The sequence below is a fragment of the Alligator mississippiensis genome, chromosome 9 (assembly GCF_030867095.1).
Source record: "Alligator mississippiensis isolate rAllMis1 chromosome 9, rAllMis1, whole genome shotgun sequence".
In the NCBI taxonomy this organism is placed as follows: Eukaryota; Metazoa; Chordata; order Crocodylia; family Alligatoridae; genus Alligator; species Alligator mississippiensis.
The window spans coordinates 10,043,283-10,069,883 of NC_081832.1; the positions used below are offsets into that span (position 1 = coordinate 10,043,283).

Genomic DNA, 26,601 nt, shown 5'->3' on the forward strand with positions numbered 1-26,601 from the left:
TCTAAGTTGTAACCATGATTTCAGTCCAAATTGAACTGCCTGCATGGTGTTTAAATAGAACCAAAAAAGGTACCTAACCTTTGGGTTGGCTCTCTAAAGATCATTCCTGGTGAACTCTGGAGAAGTATGGCCAGCTTTACAACTGGTTGATACTGTCCAACTCCATTCCTTTGGTCAGCCGATTCATTCCCAATTCCAATAATGCTTTCACCCTCCTGGGTAGGTTCAACTTTCACTCTGTGTGATTCTTTTGCACTTGGAAGGGCAGAGTATAGGGATGCTGCGTGTCCCCATGTGTTTGCTATATAACCCTGGATTCTGGTATGTGTTTGCATCAGTCAATACAGGGGCCAGGAAAAGGTATCACACAAGCAGTTATTAAAGGAAATTGTAATTAGCAACTTCACAATAGTTGAAAATGTTTGCTCTAAAAGTAGTAATTGAGCTCTGTTCTGATTAACTGCTTTCTCACATATTTTGCCACCTTACAAAGTGTGTTGTTCTGCAGAAAGTAGAGGAAGAACATCTAATATGTCTTCAAAACCTTCATAAAATAGACCTGTCATTTCTCTATTCTGAAACGTTCTGCAATGCTATAATCATGTTAGAGAAAAAGATCCATAGGATTCTTTCATTTAAAGAGAAAACCCTAGAAATTCTTCAGGGCCTGGGGAATCCAAAGACATATTGCCCAGTTTGGGGATTTAATTAATGGATAAATTAGACTTTTTTTTTTTAATGAAATATTTTTTTCATAACAATTTAAGGGATCCCATAAAAATGGTTAAAAGTATGTCATCCCTGTTTATCACTTTTCAGTATAATGGGCAGCTTCCACACTATCACCCTGGGCATAAAAGAAGCAGGAGTGAAAAATGTTTGCAGAAGTAAATAAACTTTTAATAAATATTTTCTTTGAAAGATATGTCTGCTAAGCTATCAGATCCTATTCTATGGAGCAGGCCTATGAAGGGAAGGTCCTATTTATTTATAGGTTCTAATAATTAGAATATTGTTTTAGGAGCATGTATTAGCACTTTTGTAATACCTTTAATTCTGGTATCTCAAAGCACAGGCTTTAAGTCATGGAGAGCTGAGCTAAGTGGTATTATATATGTTTTACGGTTGGGAAGAAGGATGCTTTAGGAGTTGGGACATCTAGATTAAACTCCTCATCCTCCTACAGAGTTCCCATGTGTTTCCAAGTCATTTAAGGCCAGATCCTAATCAACATTTAAGATGCTTCCATTTGGGCTTTATAGCCCAAAATTTAAGCATCTCATTAAGGAGAGTGATCCAAACCTACAAGTTAGGTGTTGAGGGATCCTATATAGCAAGTAGGGACACCTCAGTGCCTCCCGGGTTTGATCCAAATCAATCAGACTCAGAAGAAAGGCGCATACAGGAATGCCAGGACCAGCAGTGTGTCTGAACTCCCACCTCCTCTCAGGTTGCAAGGGAAGCACTTCCATCATGCTGGACTCCAGATCTCTCAGAAGGGAGATGCACACCTGAACTGGAACAGCTAAGTGGCAGCAGCAGAGATGAGCCCAGTATCAAGTGCAGCGCCCCCACCTCCCATTTATTCTGAACACAGGGGCTGAGATAGTGGTACCCAACTTTTGTCTAATAGCCTAGTGGTCAGACCATTTGCCCGGGAGTCAGAAGACCTGCATTTTACACCAGCCTCACCCTGAGCAGTCTCTCCCCCCTCTCACTTCCCAAGTGGTATCTTGTTCACCACTTGGCCTCATGCCTCTGAAGTTGGCCCATGGGGCAGCCAAGGATACACCATTCTCCAGGCTAGAAGGGCAGTGACCAAGAGGGAGTGTGGTTCTGTAGCCCAGTGGTTAGAGCTCTTCCTAGGAGGTTGGGGGAGACCTGGGTTCTGGACCCTGCTGCTGAGCTATTTCAGCTTCTTACACCATGACAGCCCAATCTAACATGAACAAATAATCCAGTAAGCAACAGAGAGGGCAGGGCTCTGCTTTGGGAAGGTGAGCCCTGGGCTCCACCCCTGTTGCTAGTACTGTATGCATCTTACATTAGACAAACCTTGATGTGAGATAGGGAAACTGAGGCAGGGAGATAAATGTCCATGCTTGAATTAGAGAGTAGACATCCTTGACTCTTAACCCATTTTTTCTTTTACAAACACTAGACTGCTCTTCTCCTAGACAAAGAGCCAAGGTCTATTTTAAAACCTGCTGGCCTATTCAGAGATTTCCTTCAGTGCTATCCTCAGGGGACATGAAGGTGCATTTACACCTGTCTCCTATCAACTTGCTCACAGCAGAGTTTGAACACACACGTTAGAGGTATGGAAGTGTGCACAGAAACTTATAGCCATGAAAGTCTAGTCTGGGTGGGAAGAATCTTTGTAACTTCTCTGAGAGACTGTGTAATGCTTGCTGGTGCATATTATTTTAGCAGCTGGACTGGTTCGTGTTCAGATAGAATCAGTTTTAGTAATAGATCATAATTTAGCATTCATGACTCACAGGTTTCAGGAAGTAACTGAAAGATACATAGGTCAAGAGAAAGCAAACAAAAAACTTCTACTTCTTCTTTTTCCACAGAGCTGGTCTGCCAAAAAGCAGCACAGCATCGTTGTTTCTTTGAGTTCTCAGCATACAAGGAAATAACACTTAATAAAAGCCAAAGCGAGTGGCTGTGAGATTTCAAGAGAAGGAGAATAGTGCACAGGTGTGATTTGTGAATAAACTATTGGGTGTAACCTTATGGGTTACTGAGGAAACAAACAGAAGTTTCACAGCCATGGACAAGAAGAAGACACAAGACACTTTTCCCCAGGTAAAGACAGAAATGGTTATTGGTGCTGTTAAAGCTGCATGTGTTTTGCCTAAGTGAAGAGACAGCATTTCAGAAACTGAAAACAGCTTTGTGTTTTCCTAGTAGGGAATTGGCAGTAGGAGTGATTAGCCATGTTTGTTGTTATGTGATACCAGCCCTCACTGCTTAATATGTGATACGTGATAAAGTTAGGTCTGAAACAGGCTAAAGGGACTCTGCTTCTTTAACCGTAAGAGCCACAATATGTGACTCTACTGATATAAAAATAGTTTTTGTATAGGGTAATAATGAACATTGGTATGAAGCTTGAAAATCTTGTCTCCGGAGGCTTCTTTGTATTACCATGTGACACCGAAGAGCTTTATTAATACAGAGACTCTTTGTTATTTGCACAAAAGCAGATGGGTCCTTTCACTAAAGGGAACAGGATTATGCTAGGTTACACCGGATCAGAATAAGTCCCACAGCCTCTGCTAGGTATATATTCCTTTTAGCATTATACCTGTGTCAGAAGGTGATTTATAGTTATGAACACTTGCATGCTTGGGTGGATCTAGAGCTGGGCCCAGTGAGTGCTGCCAGTCTTCATTGGTGGAGGTGCCCAGAGCCATTCTTCCTTGAATATGAAGGGGGAAAGAGCAGCTGTGCAGGAGAAAGGGTGGGGTGGGTGACATTTGAAAGATGTTAGATACTGTGGTAATTACTAATGCTTGAACTCGACTTAAATTGCATGTTACATCTGGCACTATTCAGCACAAGCTGGCACTCCAGGCTTCCTTTGGAAAAGCTTTTGATGATAACGGTAGTGAGAAGGCAGAAGTCAAATTTAAAGAAAGTTTCCATTTCTGCTGCTTGCATGGGGTCTCTCCATACCGTCTTGGAGGCCAGCCGCAGTGTTTGAATCATTGCTACTACTTCTTGCAGCATGTAATGGAGGAGCCTCAGGGGTATGCAACTACCCTGATGTTTTATACAAGGCAGAGCTTGCATATGCACACAGTTCAGCATGTGAACAAAACCCAATTTGTGCATGCTCTGGGGATTTCCACACCTGGGACAAGCTTGAAAAAAGCCTGCATGCCTTTTTGTATGTACTTGGTTGAAAATCTGGCCCTCAGCCTTCCTGAGACCTGTCTTCTAAATATTTGCTCCTCCTGATTCCAGCGGGAGCTGATAGCATTACAGTAGTGCACAGAATCGCTGTGGGCCTCTCTGCCTTTCCACTCTACTTTGCATTAATCAACCACTTTAAAGTACTATATCCCCAAGGCTTCCCTGTACAATTTTTGTTAGACTTTTAGTTAAAGGCCACCTCTTTTAAATGATTGATCTTTTTATTTTTTGCTGGTCTTTTCTAAGGTTGCTTAAGGAAGGTTTTCATTATGTATTTATCAAGGGATCACTTCCTTTTAAATAAGGCCAAATGAATCCATATATTCTGATGTGCACATTCATGTGCTTCTGGTATAGTCCTTGCCACCAGAAAGAGGCATGTTTTTCATGTTGATGTCCTCTTGTCCTCTTGAGATCTCTAATGATCCACTCTGTGGTCAGAGAGGGGGAGTGCAAAACATCTAACCCCTTTTTGTTCATGGTTACTAATTGTCATGCAGAACAGAGGGGTTCAGGGTTAACAGATTATCTGCTCCCACTGGTGCTGTAAATGTTTTTAGGGTGCTTTGAAGCTGTTGGATGAAAGCTGCTGTGCAAGTGTGAAGTACTTTGGGTTCAGGCAGGATAACAAATCTACATGGGAATGGGAAGCACTGTGGCTATCCCTGACCTTCCCTGTTTCTTGTCCAACAAACGGAGAATGTCAACTTTCTTGTGCAGCACCGAATCAAACATAGGAGGGCCGACTTTGTTGCATTTCCATGCCCCTGCTACGTGAACTGAAGCAGCTCATCAGGTACTGAAGAAAGCCACAGGGTGTTCAGAGGGTCAACAGCAGACTTCTTCAGTGAAGCCTCCTAGAATTGAGCCAATTGGAGACTTTTCAAGAGATTCATAGCATTGATGAGCTGTGTTTTGTCCACAGATTAGGACAATGTCTTGAAATTAGGAACCCGGCAAATACAGCCAAGCTTCTCAAAGGGAAAGGCAACACTGACTGAGTTAGTCTAGGCTTCATCCAATCACCTGAACATATGTTAAAGCCCACATTGCCTTATCTACACTCCATTTTTGGCATGTGTTAGTCAGTACATGTCACTTAATGTGTTCTGATAACTCATCTTGAAATCCCAGTTAGACCAACTCATGGAGCTGACCAGCGTCTAAGAGGTCTGGTCCTTGGCAACCGCGTTCTCTCCCATTCTGCATCTTTCCTTTTAACAAGATCTGATGGAGCAAGTTGAGATTTGTAAACAAACCTCTGAACGGAAATCCTCATAAATTTCTCCAAAATAATGAGATGTCACTTTTTAATAGCTTGGTAATCACTGTTTCATCACAGGACTAATTGGACTATCATGTTAATAAGCAAATATGATAATCCTCTACAGTTCTTACCACTGTGGATTATTTTAATTACTGTAATTAAAAGGCACAGGGCATTATTACTTTAGTAATGAACTGATGCAGCAATGTATCAACCAGTTTCCCTATTATTTTATTTTCAGTCCATTAAGTAGTAAAAATGTAAAGTTACACCTGGGAGCTTCTCAGCTACACACAGATAATAAACAGTAGGTTTGTTCATACTTCTTAGGCACTGCCTTGAAACCATACAGCAGCCACTAAAGTACACAGGACACTTCTTGTTTCTGCTGTGGTAATTCTTAAGGACTGCAAATGGATACTAGAGGCCCACTGAACAAGGCAACACAGAGATAGAAATGAAGGGTACGTATCATTTCCTTTCAAAAGTGTTTGGCCTTGATTTTAACTCTGTTCCCATCAATTTCAATGGGAGTTTTGTCTTTGAATTCAGTGTGAGTCGAGTAGGCTTAACTACTGAGCACTTCTGAAAAATCTCACATCAGTATCTGATTTAAAGGCAAACTGAATCCACTTGTTAATCCAGACTGGACTCAATTAGTCCACTTTTATAAACTCAGCCATATGGAAGAAAAATATTCACTGAACTATGTATATTCTTTCAAGACTTCGTGTTTCTGAGTCTACAGAGGAGGCCATCACAAGAAGAGAAAAATGAATCGGGAGGATGCATGCAGTATGCAAAACTGTAAATTGGTTTCTAATCTGCTTTAATAATAGCTCAAATGTAACTGCAAAGCAAAAGTGAAAACTGAGTGAGCTCAGATTTTTCTGCTGATTGGTCAAGGCATTCATCATAGAAAATGTTGGTAAAGCTGGTTGGGAAGTGGTTTACTCTGAGACGTTACCCTGACATCCATGCCCTCCATTTTAGCAAAAGGTTGATTTCCAGCACCCAGCTCAGCAAATGCCACTTGTCCACGTGCGAGTGCCCTTCTGTCATCCCCCAGACTATCAGCCTGAGTTAGGGGCTTGGAGGTATTTTTTAAATCACCAAGATTTGGTGGCTGAGCCTTTTACAAGGTATTGTCATTGGTGTTTGGGTACACCAATTTGTTTCTCTCTCCTAGGGTCTTTTCCTTAACATGGGGTGACTGCTTGAGGCTTAGGATGATGGAAATGGCTGAAGAGAGGAGTTATGACAATGCCCTTCAAAGAAGAGAGTACATTTTCATTTGAGGAAATAAAAGCACAAACATTTCTCCTCGGTGCTCTGCTGATATGCTTGTTAACCTAAACTTTCCACATCCAGTCACCTCACTAGATAACTGCCACTAAATAGATGCGGTCGTCAAACTAGAATGACCATTAATGTGTTGATAGTATTTACTCTCTAGGGGATAGTTCCCTCAACCTCTTCCCTATCCTTTCTCTTCGTCATCCTCCCTGCTCTCTAAGGTGGGAAGATTTTAAAAGGGTGTTGATTTAATTGCAGAGGGCCGAGCTGCATGCTTTTGGGGCTCTGTGCATCAAGATATGATTTTTCAAAAGCTTTGGGAGCATCCTCCCCCTTGCCTCATATTGTCCATGCCATTTTTCATGCCTTCTTCAGATGGGATCTGGAGCACTTGGTGTCTAGGTCAGGAAAATCCTCATCAGATGTCTTATGATGAGCACCTTTTACTATGGAGGGTTTCTTCATGGGTCTTGCACTTTGGTACTTTGTCATAACAGTAATGCTGAGGCTTCACGATAACCAGCCCAGCACGGTGATGAAATAGCAGGTGCTGCCTTGGAGCTGGGAATTTTCAAAGAACATCTCTCTTTTCTGGCACCAAAATATTCTTCACTCTGGGCTCTGTTTGTTTAATATCTGGCTATATTATTAGTATTTGTTTAGTATCTGCCAGTCATTTTCTCTTAAAATCTGTTCTTGCAAAAAATAGTAATGAAGCCATCCATGCATTACATTCAGATCTTGGACTTCGTTAAAATGCAAAACAAATACGGAAAGACTCTAATGAGACAAAGAGAAGCCCCCTTTGCCCCCCAGTGCAAATAACAGTGCAAGCAAATATAAAACTAAATACAAGCACAGATCTACATTAGTAGAGATCTACATATTATAACAACACTGTCGAGCTTCCACAGGGGTTTTGCAGCACAGGTCTGAGGCAGTGTTTATATAGCCAACAACTGAGTCACTGATGTCAAAAAGAATAAAAGTGTTTCATGTCCTGGACCCTGAGGATTCACCCCTTCAGCATGTTTCTGCAATGGGAGGCAGACATGGGCTTGCCCTGCCTGTGTAGGTAGCTAAATCATAATCCACTCCAGCTGATATCAGGGTAAAGGTGTTTTCCTAGTGCAGGGACCAGTAAAGGGCTGATCTAACAAATGCCTGAGCAATAACTTTGCACATGCAGACTGCCAGTTTCTCAGAGCAGATGGGCCACATTTGCATGTAGATATTTAAAAAAAAATGCCTGCGCTGGTTTGGTGCTGACTATCATGGGACTTAGAGGGTCTAACTGTGTTAGGTAGCTATAAATCCCACTAAGCATCTTTAGGTACCTAAATACCTTTGCAAATCTTGCCCTGTCTCTTTTGTGAATGTGTTAAGGGCACTGCACCTTTCTATCTCTAATGGAATGAATTACAATAACATATCCTTGGGCCAGTTCTAGCTTCTATTGAAGCCAATGGCAAAGCTTCAGGGATTTCAATGGAAACAGAATATATTTTGATGACTATCAGCCTTCTATGAATAAATGTTGACAGATATTATTCAACCAGTTTTAGAGCTGGACAAATAATGCAAAATATTATTACAGACAAATAATTTATTTGATGAATAGCAGCATTATTTGACAAATAATATTTGACCATGTCTATAAACGGCTACAGAAGACGGTATTGCCAGCTAGGAATATCACATCAGTCATCGGTACTGATATTTCATGTAAATTAATGTAGCTCAGAAATGAATGTATTTCAAATATCCCTTAGCCATGAAAGTAAAAAATTAATCTCTGGGAGCATCTGCTGCAAAGGGATAGGTACGTCAGGCCAGGTTTAGACATAACATAAAAGAGTGCAACTTAGCTGATAACAGTGGATTTGAACCCCTGTACAGCAGCTTCTGAATTTAGTGCTATAAATGGAGAGGTTGTTTCAAAGCAAAGCAAAACAAAGAAACAGCCCCCCAGTTCTCTTGTTCAAGGCATGGCTTGAAACATACAGGTAACGATGTGCATTTCATCACCAATCACTAACTGCATTGCATCCTGGCATTTATTTTAAGTTTGCCCTATGTACTTGTTTTGTAGATGGCCCTGTGACCTGTTGTTGGAAGGCATTAAGTCAAAAGATGACCCCCCCCAAGGCTTTACCTCAAAGCCACTTGGGCCTTCTTTGCCAGAAAAAAACAGACCCTTTTATTGTTCCTTTAAGATTCATTTTAAACACAAAAAAAAAAAAATCGCATTTTGAAGTGAATGAAATTGTGACAAGCTGTTGGATATAAAGAATCAGGCTGATATGCTGCAGTGAGTACTTCTTGCCCATATTTCTCTTGTAAGGTTGGGAAACTTGTGTATAAACATCCCATTTCACTTGTAATGGCGAGATGTGATAATCCAGGATACGCTGTAGCTCTGAGGTTGGGTTTTCAGTTGTCATTAGTAGATCTAGAATTGTTATGCATTTTGCCCTTCTGTTTCCCTTTCCCTTTGGCAGAATGATGGCATCATCCCCTGCAGCGAAGGAAGTCAGGCATCGGTATTAATGCTGCCTCAGGCAGTACTAATACCTGCTCAGACTTCCCATGTATGTAGGATGGTATAGAAAACAGCTGTTACGTGCTTCTTTCCTATTTCATTCTGGCCAATGCCTCTCTTCCCTTGAAACACTGATTCCAAAAACATCAGGAAGAAGACCATTCTGCTAGATGCTAGGAATAAAAAGCAATCTGAAAATAAGCACTTCCCTCTTCTAGAGTCCTACAGCATATAGAAACCTTTGTCCTTTTTTTAGTGTCTCTTCTGGGCATGTGTAGACGAAACGGAGGCCCTAAATTGAAATGAAGGGGAGGGTGAGCTGCTGGTGGGCAAAGTGGTCCCTGGGTTGCAGGGGGGGCTGGTGTTTCCCTCCGCAGCAGTGGTGGCCTTGCCTCCCCAGGTGGCACCCACCCACAGACACCCGGCATGGGCAGTCCCGGGGAGCAGTGCAGCCACGGAGGGAAACACCGGGCCCCCATGCAGCTCATGCATGCAGGCAGGCTCCAGGGGGAAAAAAAAAAAAGATCAGGCTTGCTGCTTTTCTTGGGCAGAGCTGCTTTCCCGGGCTGTCGCCAGACTGCCTGCAAGGCTTCCTGCAGAGCCCCTGAGCTGCACGGAGCCCGGTGGTTCGCTCCACAGCAGTAGAGCAGCAAACTAACACTCCTCAAAGGAGTGTTAGTTTGCTGCGCCCCAAGTCATGTAAGGCGCATTACATGAATTTCCTACAATGGCTGGAATTAATGCGCAACATGCTGCCGCTGTGTGCAAACACTGAGACTATTAAAGCAGTGCAAAAGCATTTAGTCCACTTTAAAGTGTCATGCACACATACCCCTTGTCTACACATCACTTACTTTGTTTGTGTGACGGGGAGAATGCTCCTCTCAGTCAATGATTGGACAAAATTTCCCATTGATAAAAATTAACATGCTTGGGATTTAAAATAGGCTGTTTGCATGTGCAGTAGGATTTCTGCAAGATTGGTTCGCTGTCACTGAAATTCTCACTCAGGACACTGAAGGATAATGTTTTCAGCTATGTAAACCTGACAAAATTCTTCACTGGGTATCTTCCTTTTTGTAGTACCTGGTGCCAAACCCCACTGCCATAGACTCATAGAAAATTAGGGTTAGAAGGGACCTCAGGAAGTCATCTAGTCCAACCCCCTGCTCAAGTTAGGACCATCTCCAACTAGATCATCCCAGCCAAAGCTTTGTCTAGCTGGGTCTTAAAAACCTCCAAATTCCTCCACCACCTTTCTGTGTAACCTGTTCCAGTGTTTTACTACCCTCCTAGTGAGAAAATTCTTCCTAACATCTAACCTAAACTTCCCTTGCTGCATCTTGAGACCGTTGTTTCTTGTTCTTTCATCTGCCACCACTGAGAACAGTTCAGCTCCATCTTTCGAAACCCCCTTCAGGTAGTTGAAGGCTGCAATTAAATTCCCCCAGTATCTTCTTCTCTAAACTAAATAAGCCCAGTTCCCTCATTCTTTCTTCATAAGTCATGTCCCTCAGCCCCCTCACCATTTTTGTTGCCCTCTACTGGACTCTCTCCAATTTGTCCACATCCTTTCTGTAGTGGGGGGCCCAAAACTGAACATAGCACTACAGATGTGGCCCCACCAGTGCTGAATAGAAGAGAATAATCAGTTCCCTTGATCTGCTAGCAACACACCTACCAATGCAGCCCCATATGCCGATAGCCTTCTTGGCAACAAGGGCACACTGCAGGCTCATATTCAGCTTATTGTCCACTGTAAGCCCCAGGCCCTTTTCTGCAGAGCTGCTGCCCAGCCAGCCAGCCCCCAGCCTGTACCGGTGCATGGGGTTGTTCTGTCCTAAGTGCAGGACTTTGCATTTGTCCTTGTTGAACCTCAAGAGACTTCTTTTGGCCCAATCCTCCAATTTGTCTAGGTCACTCTAAATCCTAGCCTTACCCTTGAGCACATTTACTACTCCCCCCAGCTTGGTGTCAGCTGCAAACTTGCCATCTTCCAGGTTATTGATGAAGACATTGAACAAAACCAGCCCCAGGACCACCCCCTGGGGCACCCCACTTGATACTGGCTACCAACTAGGCAGTGAGTCATTGATTACTACCCTCTGAGCCTGATGCTCCAGCCAATTTTTTTATCCACCTTACAGTCCATTCATTTAACCTTTATTTCTTTAGCTTGCCTGTGAGAATGTTGTGGGAGACCATATCAAAAGCCTTGCTAAAATCAAGGTACACCACATCCACTGGTCTCCCCACATCCACAGAGCCGGTCACCTCATCGTAGAAAGCAATCAGGTTGGTCAGGCATGACTTGCCCTTGGTGAATCCATGCTGACTGTTCCTAATCACCTTCTTCTCTCCCAAGTGCTTCAAGATGGATTTCTTGAGGATCTGCTCCAGGGAATGAGGTGAGGCTGACTGGTCTGTAGTTCCCTGGTTCATCCTTTATCCCTTTCTTAAATATGGGCACTATATTTTCCAGTTATCCAGGACCTCTCCTGATCATCATGAGTTTTTAATGATGATGGCCAGTGGCTCTGACGTCTCATCAGCCAACTCCCTTAGTGCCCTTGGGTGCATCCCATCCATCCCCATGGACTTGCACATGTCCAGCTTTTCTAAATAGTCCCCAACCTATTCTTTTGCCACCGTTGGCTGCTCACCTCTTCCCCAAACTGTGCTGCCTGGTGCAGTAGTCTGGGAGCTGACCTTGCCTGTGAAGACTGAGGCAAAAAAGGCATTGAGTACTTCAGCTTTTTCTGCATCCTCTGTCACAAGGTTGCCTCCCCCATTCAGTAAGGGAGCCACACTTTCCCTGATCCTCCTTTTGCTACCAACATACTTGTAGAAACCCTTCTTGTTACCACTCATGTCCCTTGCTAGCTGCAACTCCAATTGTATTTTGGCTTTCCTGACTTCATCCCTGCAAGTCCGAGCAATGCTGCTATACTCCTTCCAATTTATTTGTCCAAATTTCCACGTCTTACAAGCTTCCTTTTTGTGAGTTAGTTTATTGAAGAACTCGCTGCTAAACCAAGCTGGTCTTCTACCATACTTGCTAGTCTTCCTGCACGTTGGGATGGTTTGTTCCTTCACTCTCAGTAAGGCTTCCTTAATGAATAGCCAGCTGTCCTTGACTCTTCTCTCCCTCTGCCCATGAGATCTGAGCTATAGACCATCATAGTGTAGTCTGTTTCTGCTGTGTCAAACTACCTGCAATTTTGGATGCTTTTTGAATTGCTGTCCCAATTTTGTTATGATCCAAATATTGGGCAGAGAAGAGAGGATTGTACATACAATGCATAGACAGGTCTTGCACATCCACTTGTTTTCATTGCTTTCCTCAATTGAGAGAATAGGGGTTTATTTTCAAATCAGATTTGTACCCATCTAAATCCAAAGCTTTAGTGGATGACATGAATTTCATGTTTATAGCAAATAAGCAGCTTTAACCTGGTAGCAAATGGCATATGTTATTAATGGAATTGTTACACATTTCCATAATGTGTATCTTCTACTATAGAGACACTTTAATTTTTCTTTTCAAAGCAGTTTTGAACCTCATATTAGAATGTTACGTCTGATTGCACTGGTCACATCCCGTTAGAGAATGTATCATGGCCTGACAGTGACATTTCAGCAGATAATTTGACAAAGCTGTTTTGCTTTTAGGAAAACCAAAGCCAAACAAACAAAAACTGAGCATTACAGTCACCGTGATGTGCTGAGAAAAAAGCCCCACAGATACAGAACTATAAAGGTCAGGATATGCTACTCGAATCCTGTTTGCAAGTGAAATACCATGCTAATGTGACTGTCAAAAACAGCAACAAGCCAGACAGACTGGTGACAAATAATTTTAATACATCTCATCAGCTGAAAACCTCTTTTTTTTCCTCCTATGTGTGTTTAAAGCATTTTATATATGTGTAATGAGAAGCAAAGCAGTGGCATTCAAAGCACAATCATGCTATTAAAAATAACAGGATCAAGCATTGGGGTTTTGTGCTCTCTCTGGGGAATGCATTAAGTGGAAGCAGCTTAATTTAGTAACTAATCTCCTGAAATTTATGTCTTGCTAAATTGCTCGCTTCTCCATTGCAAACATTTGTCTTCATACATTATTAAGAAAATTAAGAGATGTTTCATGTTGTTCTAATGTCTTTGGCAAAGTCGGCACCCGGTTTTAACAGAGACTTCTACCAGTCCATAATGGAGCAGGTGAGAAAAAATATGGAGAAGGGGTTTTGGCTGCACAAAAGATCATGCACTTTTCTGCCCATGTAACTGAAGTGAGACAATATTAGAACTTTAAAAAATGTTTCCAATTCTCACATGAAGGAGTTTTTTTTTGACCAAGTCCTCCCCAAAATTCCCAAACTGCAAAATACTCCAAACTTTCCCCAATACTACATCTCTCCCCAGATTTCATGCAAATGTAACTGGTTTTAATGAAAATCCTTTCGGGAATTTTTTTTAGTCCAGGACAGATTAGTTAGGACCCTTTAGCTAGGTACAGGCATTCGAAAAGCCCGAGGCAGAATCAATCCACAGTATGCGGTTTTCTGTAAGCGGCATAGTTTAGATTGGTAGTGAACAGAAGACACATTTGCCCCTTGGTTCGGGGTGCAAATCTTAGACTGGGTTCTGCCATTTTTAAACCAGCTTATGCATGCCAGACTTCTGTTTTCTTATGGGTATAGACTGGTGTTGTGTGCCAAACTTCTGTTCTGTTATGGGTATAGACCGATTTCCAGTCATGTATACTGGTAAAGTGTAGTGTCTGTACCTGGCCATCCTGATTCAGGAATCTGCCCACTTCACAGCCAGAACTTGAACCCAAGTGTTTCACATCATGGGAAACAAATTTAAAAGTGTCTGTTTTTCCACCCCCCAAATGAAATTATTGTGTTCTTTTCAACTCTAGAAAATGCTACAGTTTGGGTAGAAACTGGGATTTATGTACATCTATTGTACAGGCACGTAATGTAGTAATATGCACAAAACCAGGCATCTGTAAATATATCCAGATACTTGTGTGCTTGTGTTAGGATTTGACCAATTGAGGTGAAATCTTTTTCCTACTGTGCTGAATGAGCATAGTGCCACTGGGGCCAGGATTTTACCTTTGGACTATATACCCATGCAAAATTTTTTGCCTCAACAGTTTTGATAACATTAACCAACTCCCTACAGGGAAAGGCTTTCCTGTGCCAATGTGATATCACATTTAAGTGACAGAATTTAGCCTTAAGGAAACTATGCATATTTATTTATTTATTTATTTATTTATATACATATATATATTTAATGTACACATACCTAAAGTCCTGTTTGTTTACATGCAAGCTGCTCAGTGGGGAATTATCTTGTTAAGATATAATTATATACAGTATCTGTGTGTGATAAATATATCACCATTTAAAATTCAAATCTAGGATGTGGAGCTCATGGTAAGAAACTTATGTGCCTCAGCAAATGTGAATGCATTATCCGACTGCTTTTATTCTTTCCTCAGAGCTCTCTTTATAATTTGGAGGTGGGAGTTGTACCATAAGTTGCTTTGTATTAGCATGGAAAGTCCCAATTCTTAGAAGCAAAATACTTGTTTATTTGTTTATTATTTCTGTGTTTTTGCTGGAGATAAGAAATGCAGTGTTTATGCGGATACAGTAGCTGATGTACAAGGTCTGATATAGTCATGTTAAGTGTGGTTAATATAGTGCAGCTCACTAGTCAGTAGATGCTGACCTCTGCATTGACATATTATAACCCAGGCCCGTCGCAGCAGACTGGCGCTAGGAAATAAAAATTAAAATGCATCGTACCTAGAAACCAGAGGGAGGGATTCTTATTGTCTGCTACATGCTGCTGAAGGGGTTTACAGGAAAAATCGGTGGATGTTGACCTGGTTCTCACAAGCCCAAGAGCGTAACTGCCATTGTGGCTTTTGCTGTAGGCTATAGGTAGCCCTGGAGAAATGCACATGGGCTCGAATAGCCCCTGACTGGATGCTGCTCTGGTTCCTGGAGCAATGCCAATTTGGGAGGGTGGAAACGTGCTGCCCCCAGTGGCCCTGGCTTTTGTGCAGGACTTGCTCATATAACAAATGTCAAGGGCTAGGTACAGACATTCAGAAAGCCCAAGGTGGAATCGATCTGAGTTGTATGGTTTTCTGTGAGCTTTTCTGTGAGTTTAGATGGGTAGTGAACAGACTCACTGCTCTGTAGGCCTTTGCACAGCCCTACAGAGCAGGCAAGGAGCACAGGGCAGACAGCAGAGCAGCAGATCAGGTAAAGGACAAAGATTGGATTGGCACGTAGGGAGGGTGTGGGACTACGTGCCTGCCAAACAAGGTTGGTCCCCACTGCCTCAGCCCTTTCAAAAAGTGCATAAGGGTTCAGGGGTTCCTTTCAAAAGGAGCCCATAATATAAGCAGAACAAGAGGACTTAAGCACTGAGCACTATGAAGAATGAGGACCCTCTGGACAGGCCCACCCAATGCATTGTGGACACCTTCTTCCTCCGCATTTGGGACTGGGCACTGTTTAGGATATTGGACTCTATTAACCACTGGTCTGCTCTGAAATGACAATTGTTTATTCCTTCTACAAACAGAAGTAAACGCCTATGAAAATGTTTCAATAACAATGTAAGCCATTGCAGTTCCAGGCAATTTCCTTTTTTGCCTTTTGAGTCTTATCTGACGTTAAAACCCCCACAAGATGCATTGAAAAGGAAGGAATTATTTATGTGGAAGCAAACAGAGTGTCCTTTTGTTTGTGCAAAACTGAAATCAGTGTATAAGTGCTGTATTGTTAATGTATTTCAACATATTGCTGGGACAGTCATATCTGGATTGTACTTCTTTTTCCATTCACCCTGCATATTGCTGATTTGCTTTTGCATTGTTTGTATGTGATACTTCATGCCATAGGTAAGACACAGTCAGGCATAAAAATTGATATTCTCACTTCTTGCTGAATTTTCCAAGTTAAAAAAAAAAAAGATTTCCTCCCAGCAATTTTAGTTCCAAGTACTACCACCCTGTATTCTGAAATTGTACAAATGCCAGTATATTTGATATCTTGTAGGTTCTCACTGGGCTTCAAAGGAAGATTATATTTGCTGGGCAGGTTGTCGATAAAACATAAAATATGAATGAAATTGTAATTTTATGGCAGCTGTTGTAACTGTAACTGTTCCATGCTCAATAGCTCGGTGAGAAAACACTCCTTAAAAATTCTTTGTTGATTTGTACTGTAGCTAAGCCAGGAAAAAATCCTGAAAATTATGAACATGGTGAAAAATAAAGAACTGAGCATTGAAGGAGCTTTGGATTTGGCACAGAAAGAGATGTGTACAGAAATGGAAGGTGCCAAATCAACACTTCAAATGGTAAGATGTCTCCTTTTATTTGTTGTGCAATAATTTCAGATTGAATTACTCTGTCCTGTAAAGTTTCTGTGATTGGCAGGAGGGTGTGTCTACACTGTAGTCAAGGGTGTGATTGCTACTCATATAGACATTTACAACTTAGCTTTAACTATTTGCTCTGGGCATCAATAGCAGTATGACCATAGCTCTCAGCCTGAATATCTAACCCATTCCCAGATGGGTTTTACAACCCAGAATGAACCCCATGCTGCTGCAGCTCTCTTGCTGTTGGTACTGGAGTTGGCTAGTCTAAAGCTAACTCATGTGTTTGCAGGAGCTGCAGGTTATCCTAGGTCCCTGGTGCGATGGCATAACAGGAGACGGCATGGTGGCCACCCATGGCCTGTGTACTCTCAGCATTGAAAGAATCCTCAGAAATGAGATGCATCGATTTCTGCAGTAGTTTTGTGATGCCAGTGAGGCACAAAGCAACCAAGGATCTCTCCTTGCATGGATAGCAGTGTTAGCGAGTGTGGGTACACTGTAGTTGAGCTGTAAGAGGCATATCTGGGAGAAAAGTTACCAGGGCTTTCCCCTGGAAGTGGCCCCAAGGAATTGAGGATAGTCTGGTATAAACTGGAGCTGTTCTACACTCCCTTTGGGTCTGATTCGATTCCTAGTCAGCCAAGGATAATCTGAATCGCAAAGTGATTCCCAAAACACAGGATCTTGTATTGAGCCTGAGGCTCTAGCCTTGTGTTGAATTTTTTTTTGCTTAGATCAGATGGGTAGGCCCCACCCCTGGCATGTTCCTTGTGAAGCACAAAGTTTATCTGCCATGAAAGCCTTTGTGGTTCACTGTAAAGAAATAAACTTATCAACAGTTTCCTCTTTTGCTCATGTGCAAGTGAAAGAAGCTGATACCATGTGGCTCAGATAGGGGTGGGAGCTGATGAAGGTGGGTCAGAATGAACCTAAAGCAAAAGCTGCATGCTACCTTCCTGAAAGGACCGATCTTTGAAACAGACTCCTTATCCTTCAGTTGCCTCTGGCTTCTTCCCAGTTCTCATGTTCTTTCAGTGAGCAGGTCCTTACTTCTCCTCTCATCAGTCTGGCCTTTTCCCTTTCCAGTTCTTTCATTTCTTCCTGGTATCTTCTGTCAACCCTGCCTAATCTCAAGTCCTTACCTGCCACAATTGGTCACCTTCACTGAATTGAGCAGTTTCCAATATTATTTCCCTATCTGCTAGCCTTCTAGGATGGGAGTTTTAAAACCAGCGTCCTGTGCAAACATCTATGGGAACTATTAAAATCTCTTCCATTGTTAATGACACAATCAGAAAATGTTTCATGCCAGAGAAGCTGCTAGTGACTTTAAAATATGGGTGTCATGTCCTGAGAACTCTTCTAAATGCCTTTTGGGTTTGCTTTTTAATAAGTTTCTACAGCACTTCTTAAGTTCTCTGTTTGCATAGGACTCATCTAGAAGAATTAAAAAAATCTGCAGAGAGAGAGTTGAGCTCTGCTTGGCAGAACAGCTCGAAGCAGCTGGGGGTTAGGCTGGGTCACGTGGGACAATATGGATACGATTTTATCAAAGTAAGGAAAAAAAGGAGCTACATTTTCTTTATCAAGTAATGAAACAGAATGGAGTTAGAATGAGCAGTTGGGAGCCTAGCTTTTGATGATCCTTACTTTTTTATTTTATTTTACTATGTTCTTATTCAGGCAAAAGAAATAATTGTCTTTAAACTGGGTGCTTGTAGCTATGACATTTATCAATTTATTTCCTACTTACTGCAGCTTAACATTTCCAGACTATTTTCTGCAAAGGCATCTGCCATTTTGTAAGTCCTTTTGCATAACTCTAAAAAGTAATTTATATTACAACTATATGATTGTGTATACCTGGAAAAAGTGTATGGAAAAAACACTGAGGGCAGGAGTTTACAGAAGAGATGTAAAGATGATTGAATCAAAGGTTACAGGCTAAATGAATGACTCTCTTTAATTTTATGACTCTAAAGAGGCTCTGTCAATATGAATTAAAACAAAAGCTAAGTCTGTGTTGCAAAGAAAGTCCCCTAAAGTGAATTATTGTTAATGGGACACACACAGATTATCTGTTCTAGAAATAGTGCTTTATCAACGGTTCCTCCTCTGCAACCCACTCTATTGTAGATTATAATTATGAGAACTAAATCAAATTTTGACCTATGTGCGTGTGAAAACGCAGCAGCCAGTTTCACAGGCGAGATATTAAATCGTGCTTTGGTATATCAACATCAACTTCAATATCATCCTTTCTCTGTAGTTCTACTGCATCTTGTACCATGGCTCGATGAAAATGTTTTTCTTCCAAGACTGATGCCCTCTTTGTTTGCTACTTAGTCTGGTTAGCAGACTGCCTACACATTTGTATTGTTTTAAATGCTGTTAGTACAGTTCCATGGTCTTGGTTCTACCTTATTGCATGCTCTTTGAATTCTGTCTCTTTCTACTTCTATCTTCCACTTACTCGTCTCCTCTCTCATAACATTATTGTCAGCTCCTGTTATTCCAATAGGATTTACAGAGAGGTGGTTAGCCATGTTAGTCTGAAGTTAGGCAGAAGGTAGGACAGCTGGCACCTAAGAAACTATGTGGTTCAGAGGGGCATGAGTTTTGTAGACAGAAACCTACCTTGTCAGATGTAGTGAATGGATTGACAGAAAGACGGGCTTTATATAGAGGGGAAAGGGACACGGACAACAAAATGCCTCTGGTAATCACTTACAGTCTGAAGACCTTAGACACCTCAATACTGACCTCCAAAACTTTCTGGAAGAATGACAGCTGTCTCCAGGGAGACAGCCCCCCAATGGCTTACAGACAGCCCCCCAATGTCAAATGATGTCTCTAGCAATAGACTACTTAACTCCAGTTCTCATCAAGTTTCCAGGCCATGCTCCAACACACCAAGTTGCTAGCTAGGCCCCCACATCACTGGCCATATCATCATTGGCCCAACAACATAAAATCATGGAAAAGGGATGGAAGGGACCTCAGGAAGTCATCTAGTCCAAGCCCCTGCTCAAAGCAGGACCATCCCCAACTAGATCATTCCAGCCAGGGCTTTTGTCAAGTCAGGCCTTAAAAACCTCCAAGGATGGAGATTGCGCCACCACCTCTCTAGGTAACTTGTTCCAATGCTTCATCACCCTCTTAGTAAGAAAGTTGTCACCTAATATCAACCTAAAATTCCCTTGCTACAGCGTGAGGATGCATGAATTATAACATCCAAGGTCCATTCGCATGTTTCTCGACCAACATCATATATGCCATCACCTGCTTACAGTGCCCTTCTGCTGCCTATGTTGGCCAGCAATCCCTATGTAAAAGAATAAATAGGCACCTATTCAACATCAATTCCAGAAGCACAGAAAAGCCCATGGCAGAATATTTTAACCTTTCTAGATGTTCCATCACTGACCTCAGAGTAGCTGTCCTTAAATAAAAAAACCTTTAGGGCTCAGACAGAAGTGCAGCTCCCAGCTATAATTCAGAACGATTCCTGCAGTGCTCTGAGTTACAGCGTTACCCCGGACCAAACAGAAGTTCCCTGTTGGTTCCAGGAGGGAGGGGAATCTAGCTGTGGGCTGGGAGCCTGCAGCCAGGTTCCCATAGCAATGGCCAGTGCTTGCTATTTTCAGAATGGGAGGGGGAAAGGCAGCACAGGGAGCTAGTTCTTGGGGCTCCCCAGCTGGTGCTGAAGGGTAGGGGGGGTGAAATGGAGCCCCTGCCCACCTCGGGGGTGGGGGGCTGCAATACATCCATCCCACTCTCTGGGGGGCTGAAAATCCCCCAGACTGAACTCCCTCTGCTCCCTTTCCCCCCTCCCATTCTGAAAACAGTGACAGGCTGGGAGCTCTGTAGACACAAGTTACAAAAGATACTACACTTTGTAACACCTTGATCTGATACCACATACAATGAATGGCCAAGTTTTCACCTAGTCAGCCATTTTTTAAGCTGTTTGCAGTGGTGCACTTGTGTTAGGTCACAGCTATAAACTGCTTTCTGTGGCCAGATCAGGCGAAAATTGTCACTTCTGATTGCACCCTTAAAAGCCAGTTTGAACACAAGATTGGGGAATAACAAATCATTCACAGGCTGGAGGGTATTAACTGTGGTTTTAACAGGAACTGTGGATTATTAACCCATTTCCAGACCAGCTGTTAACTCCAGTATCCCCAAGGTGTTAACTGCCATGCTCATCTCCTTTGATCGAATCACTGCTGTTACTTTCCCTTGTATACGTCCCTTTTATCTGTCAGTCTATTTGTAGCAAGGTGAGGAAGTAGGTTGTTTCCTATGAAAGCTCATGCCTGTCTGAATCTAAGATGCAACCATGCTCTGCCTTTTTGCTTTCAATAAGATTTGTAGATTTTAGTGCTTCTGAACATGGGGCCATTGGGGTACTGTGCAAATCCTCAATTATTCCTTGAACACTCTTTGTCAAGGGACTTCACCTATGTATCAAACTAACTTTCACATGAACAGGAATGAATGTAAGGAAGAGAATGAAAGGATTTGGCTGATATCAGTTATGTTTTCCAGGATTTGCAGGATTCGGTGCCTGGTCTGCAGTTCAACTTTAGTATCTACAAATATAGAAGATACAGGTGGCAGAAACGAATTCTGCAGGTAACTTTTTGAATATAAACTCTTGCCTTTGCAGGGTTATACAAAAATACTGAATGTACAGTAAAAGCATGGGGGGGGGGCTGTAACGCATTCTGCAGTCCAATATACTGTCTGAATTAAAATTCACTGGAGAGAGTTGGTATTATATTTTATTTCTCTGTCTTTTAGACAAAAAGGACTACAGGATTAAAATTTTAGATACCCTCTATTGAGGAATTATAACCTTACAACTATGTAGAATGAACTTGAAGATATGAGAAGCCTATCTCATCTCTAAACACATGTGATTCATGACAAAAATATTTGATTTCAGTAGATACTGTTAGGGAACTGTTCTTAGTTTTTAAGTGCTAGCTAAGATTCATACACCATAACTATAATGATGTATTGTCAAAGGAAATTCTGAAAAAGTCATCATCTTATAATTGCCAGTTTGTAAAGTAAGGGAGAGGTTTTCAAAATGCCATTTAAGGTCAGTAGAACTAGTAGCTCCTAAATCCCTTATGCTTTGTTAAAAATCATTTCAAATTTATGACTTGCAAAGCATGAGGTAAAGAGTTAGGAACTCGATTTCTAAAATATGTAATTATTTTCAAATTATAAATTAGATTTTTTGCTCTCAAAGTCTTTGAGGATTTATGAACCGTGTACTATAATAACATATCATGCCACTCTTTTACATTTCTTCCAAGAACATTGTTGGGTTTTTTTCCTAATTATTGTTCACTTTCTAGGTCATTCTGGTTTAAACTGACATAGATCCATTGATTCTCATGCAGTTTGTTCAATTAACATCAGCTGAGAATCTGGCACATTTTGTCTAAAGGTTTAATTTGAAGCAGAGAACGGACTGGCTGTTCTCAAATCATCCTGCCGTGATTCCACTCAGACTTAGTGGCTTATTACAGTCGAAGAGAGAAATACCTCTCCAAAGAGGAGGAGGTCAGGCAGGGCCTTGGCCTCTGCTGGCAGATGCATAGTTCTCCTGGGTCCTTGGAGGGGGGTGCCTGCTGGGACCAGTAGGACCAGCACCATGGCGAGCAAGAGTGTGGGGCGCTGGTCATTGCTGGCAGAGGCTGGGCAGGAGTAGCAGGGTGCTAGGCATTGCTAGCAGGGGCAGGGGCTGGAGCAGCCCTGGTTCAGGGAGGTGGAGTGGGAAAGGAGGGAGCTGGCACTGGGCATGCAGCTTCTGGGCAGGGAAGGGGCTGACCAGGGATCAGAGTTTCCAAGGTGGCTGCCAGGTGCTGGCAGGTGGCTCTGGCTTCAACATGGCTGCCAATTGCTGCTGTGGCCACAGGGACACATGATAGGGCTGAAGGGACTTGGAACTAACTTCAGTGCTAAGTGCACTAACTTTAGTCCCATGTCCCTGCATGGGTAAACACCTGGCAAAATTTGATTAATGCGCATTACATTTAGTTGCGCTTATTTGCTTGTGTAGATGCTGCATGTGTAGATGCGTCTGGTGTAACAAAACTTCCTTGGTTATTTCTTTTTGTTTTGTACAATGAAAGCCAAAATTAAAACCAGGGAAGGTTTGGGCCTGAGACTCATTTGGCCATGTCTCTTCTCTAGTTCAAATTCACCAAGTCCTGAGCAGTCAAATGCTGTTCCCACATCATCGTGCCACAAAGTACTATGTGCTCAGAAGGGATTCACCTGTGGCATAGAGAATGGGATGAATTTCTCCTTTAAAGGAATGAGAATAAGCTGATACTAGTATAAGTACCTTTAAATTCTTGGAAGTATGGGTCTTTGCCAGAATATCTATATTTGTTTTAAAAATATCACATTCTTAACTGAAGCAATTGCTTACCAACTCCACCCCCACATACCTTGCATTTGTATCTAAAATAGCAAACAATATGTTTCTCAAGCAGAAATTGATAATTTCTTTCAAAATAATATAATTTTAGAATATTTTTTCTAACAGAAATTATTGGCATGGAAGTTACCAGCCTCTCCTTATTTTAATATTAGAACATGGTTGATCTAACCAGTAATTAAAGCTTTAGTAACATGGTCATGCCATTAGCCTGTACACCTGCTGCTAGTAAAGAAAGTTCTTGCTCTGGTGACAGCATGTAGATGGCATGTGGAAAATTTCAAAGGAAATAATGCTTCAAAATGATAAATTGATGCATATTTATCAAAAAGAGATAAGGAAATAGCAGATACAATGAATATATATTTGTTTGGTAACTAAAATAAATACAACGCAGTGGCTAGATGGTGGAAATGCTGTTCTTCTTGATTCTAATCATCAGCAAAATAGATACATTTTCTCAATTGTTTCTTTATCCAAGAACCAAATGGTCTTGCATGTTAATAGTGGGAAGGAGTGTCTACTCCTCCAAAGGGAAAAGATGGTATCAAGTGATGAAAATCTCTCTCTTCCAGATTGATTTTAACACAAATACCATTTTTAACATTGAGAAAGGAACACTCAAGAAAAAATTCCCATTTTCACAAGTGAAATCATATGAAGATGGTGAGGGGAAACACTTCAACATTGCATTTCATGGGCGTCCGGATTATATACTGGAAACAGTGTCTTTTGAAGATAAAAGAAAAGTAAGTTGTTATATGTTATAACCATTAATATTTATTATCATCTATTCAGTATTAAGGTAGTGCCAAAAATCCCTCTGCAACCTGGGAATTTGTTATACTCCTATGTTCTGCAAGTAGAGAAGTAGACATATATTACCACATATCCCAAATATTACTGTAAACTTGTGCCGTGGTTTAAACCTTGACTGCTTAGCGCGTGGCAGTGCAAGTGAAAGGCAGAATTTTGCTTCAGTTTAGCTATACAGATGTAACCCTTCCCCTGGGCACCAGTTGGCAGCAAGGAGGGCTGGGTTCACATTTCGGGGTACCCCATTAATTATACCAGTGGTTCAAGGCCCCACCCAAGAATCTGGGAGCACTAAATTTGCTGGGGCATCCCATATGAACAAAAACCTCTGCTCACAAGCAGTGTAAACACAAAAACCCAAATTTATAACAGACTAAAACAAAAAAAAACTCTAAAGAAAATGGTTAATATAATTTTTAAAATGCCATTAACTATAAAGCAAAGTCTATAGGTGGTACTTTCCATATCCAGGAAGTCTGGGACTTGGGGCTCCCCAGCGGGTAGTTCCAGGGGCCTTCATCCCTATATCTGCCCTTCAGCAATGGGCTGGAGCAGGGGTTCCCACCAGAGTCCTCTGAGCTGCTCCTTTGGTTTGCTGCACTGGAGGGAGCTGCTTAAGAGTGTGGGTCCTTCTGCATTGCAAGGCACTCTGTTGCTCCTGGAGAAGTGGTAGAGTGCCGACCCCCACCTTTCCGCATGGTGGTTTTGAGGGGTTAACTGCGGCTTTCATCAACATGCTGCACCCCAAAATCCCTAGTCCCAATCCCAGCTCTGCTGGGCAGAAAACTGTGAAAAAACTTGAAGGAAAGATCAGGCCTATTTTGACTTGGGCCTGAACTACAGCTAGTGCCTGGCCACATTGCTCGGTTGGGACATAAACTGCAAAAGGGAGAAGAGGCGGCTCAGGCCTATCACGCTGGGCCTGAACTGGGCAGCAAAATCCAGCTAGGCCTATGGCAGCAGCCTGGACATGCACCACTCTCAGCTGTACCGCTATGATGAAAAACTATATGCAACAGCCAAAAGCACATACTTTACTGTTACACAGATATCTAAGGAGGCTCATTTAAAAGAGAAATGCTTCAACTCTGGTGAGATTCCCAGATTTCCATGAATAAATTAGTGAATAAACCATTCCCCTTAATTCCACCTGTGTTTCTAATCACACCTCTTCAGTCTCCTTTGACTTTGTGGGGTTGTTGTAACTCGTATCAAACATGTGTTTGCTGTTTGTTGCATCTTTTAATCTGTGAAGGAGCCAGCCTTCTACAGGAGCAGCTATTTTGGTTACAAAGAAGTCGCATTGTGTTCTTTCAGGGAGATGTCCCTTTTACTGAAATCTTTTACTTGATTTAAAACTAAAATTAAGTAACAAAGTAAACTAAGTACATCAGTTTTCAACGTTTTAAGACAGAATCATAGAAATCATAGAATCATAGAAAATTAAGGTTGGAAGAGACCTTGGGAGGTCATCTAGTCCAACCCCTTGCTCAAAACAGGACCATCCTCAACTAGATCATTCCAGCCAGGGTTTTGTCAAGTCAGGCCTTGGAAACCTCCAAAGATGGAGATTCTACCACCTGTCTAGGTCACCTGTTCCAATGCTTCATAGATTCATAGATGTTTCATTTCAAACTCTCTTGAAGTTTTGAGAGGTTTTTGGATAAAAGATTTTGACTTAAGCCCTTAGCGCAGTGGTTCCCAATCTCTTTTTTTGCTGTGACCCTAAATTGGCCACTAACAGGACCCTCACTAGGAGTAGTAGAGGGTCTTGTTGCTGTTTATTTCACAGTGAATTAAGCTAGATGGGAAAAGCACCCTTGTTCTAGAATAAGAGCACCTACGTATATTCCTAATAACAGCTACTGCACTTTAACTTCATACTTTGCTCCAATCTGCATTTACTTTCAAGGATACATAAGCCCTTAGTTTTCTCATATTTCTATTCAGGTGTATTTGATTGCATTCAGCTGAATAGGCGAGAAGCGTGGTGTTTGGAATGAAGCCAAAGCTAATGGCATTTTACCTGGTTTGTAAATGGAGTTCTAGAAGATTTACAGAAAGCCTGACTATTACTTTCTACAATAGTTTTCATAGCTAATGTACAAAAAAAATCTATGTTTTATAATATGCCTTTTAGGAAGAGATTATCCTGTGCTTATGTCTACATGTTTAGGATGGGAGGTGTCAAACATATAGCCCATGGGCCAGATCTGGCCCGTGGAGCCTTATGATCTGTCCTGTGGACCATTTGTGTATGCCAGACTCAGTACCTAAGGCTGGTCCAGTGGGGCACGGCAGCAGGATGCTCATCTGGCCCATGGAGCTGGATGAGTTTGACACCCTTGGTTCAGGGATACAGGCATAAAAGCAAATCTCAATTGAGTGATATCCATACTTATTTTCAGCAGTTGATTTATCTTGTGTATGATGTTGTCTCATTTTATATATGGGCGAGTAGAAACACCCTCTCAGCCACCTGGCCTTTTTTGGAACTGACCTGATGTATAAAAAACACATGATCTACGGTCACTTACTTTACAGATATTGCACCTTATGGGCAAAATTGTTCAGAGCGGTTCATGTGGGAGACCTGCAGAGTCCTACTTTGGCAGACCCACGGTATTTGATGTGATACATGAAGGACTTCTGGATTTGCAGGAAGACGGTTTGGCATCTGTGAAATGGGTGACGTACGGCATAGCATTTTTCTTCATAGTAGTACCTTGTCTCTCTCAGTTGTGGACTTTTTGTGGGTTCTGATATTTACTTAAAGCAAAGTTTTAACTTGTAGATCAAATAATGTTTTGGTTCACATTTGCATTCAATTTGAGGGGATCAGTTTATCCTTAATGGGAGAGCAGA

General features: G+C 41.9%; 1 protein-coding gene across 1 annotated transcript in view; it reads left to right on the plus strand.

Moving 5' to 3' along the window:
- The first annotated feature begins 2,464 nt into the window (after positions 1-2,464).
- The window catches only part of LOC102563473 (formin-H), a 57,269-nt gene continuing 33,132 nt past the window's right edge, over positions 2,465-26,601 (plus strand). The window contains exons 1-5 of the mRNA XM_019484510.2: positions 2,465-2,814; positions 16,299-16,430; positions 21,009-21,095; positions 23,496-23,669; positions 26,281-26,429. Of these exons, the coding sequence (XP_019340055.2) occupies positions 2,779-2,814; positions 16,299-16,430; positions 21,009-21,095; positions 23,496-23,669; positions 26,281-26,429 (578 nt within the window). The 5' untranslated portion in view covers positions 2,465-2,778. The remainder of the gene's footprint in view (positions 2,815-16,298; positions 16,431-21,008; positions 21,096-23,495; positions 23,670-26,280; positions 26,430-26,601) is intronic.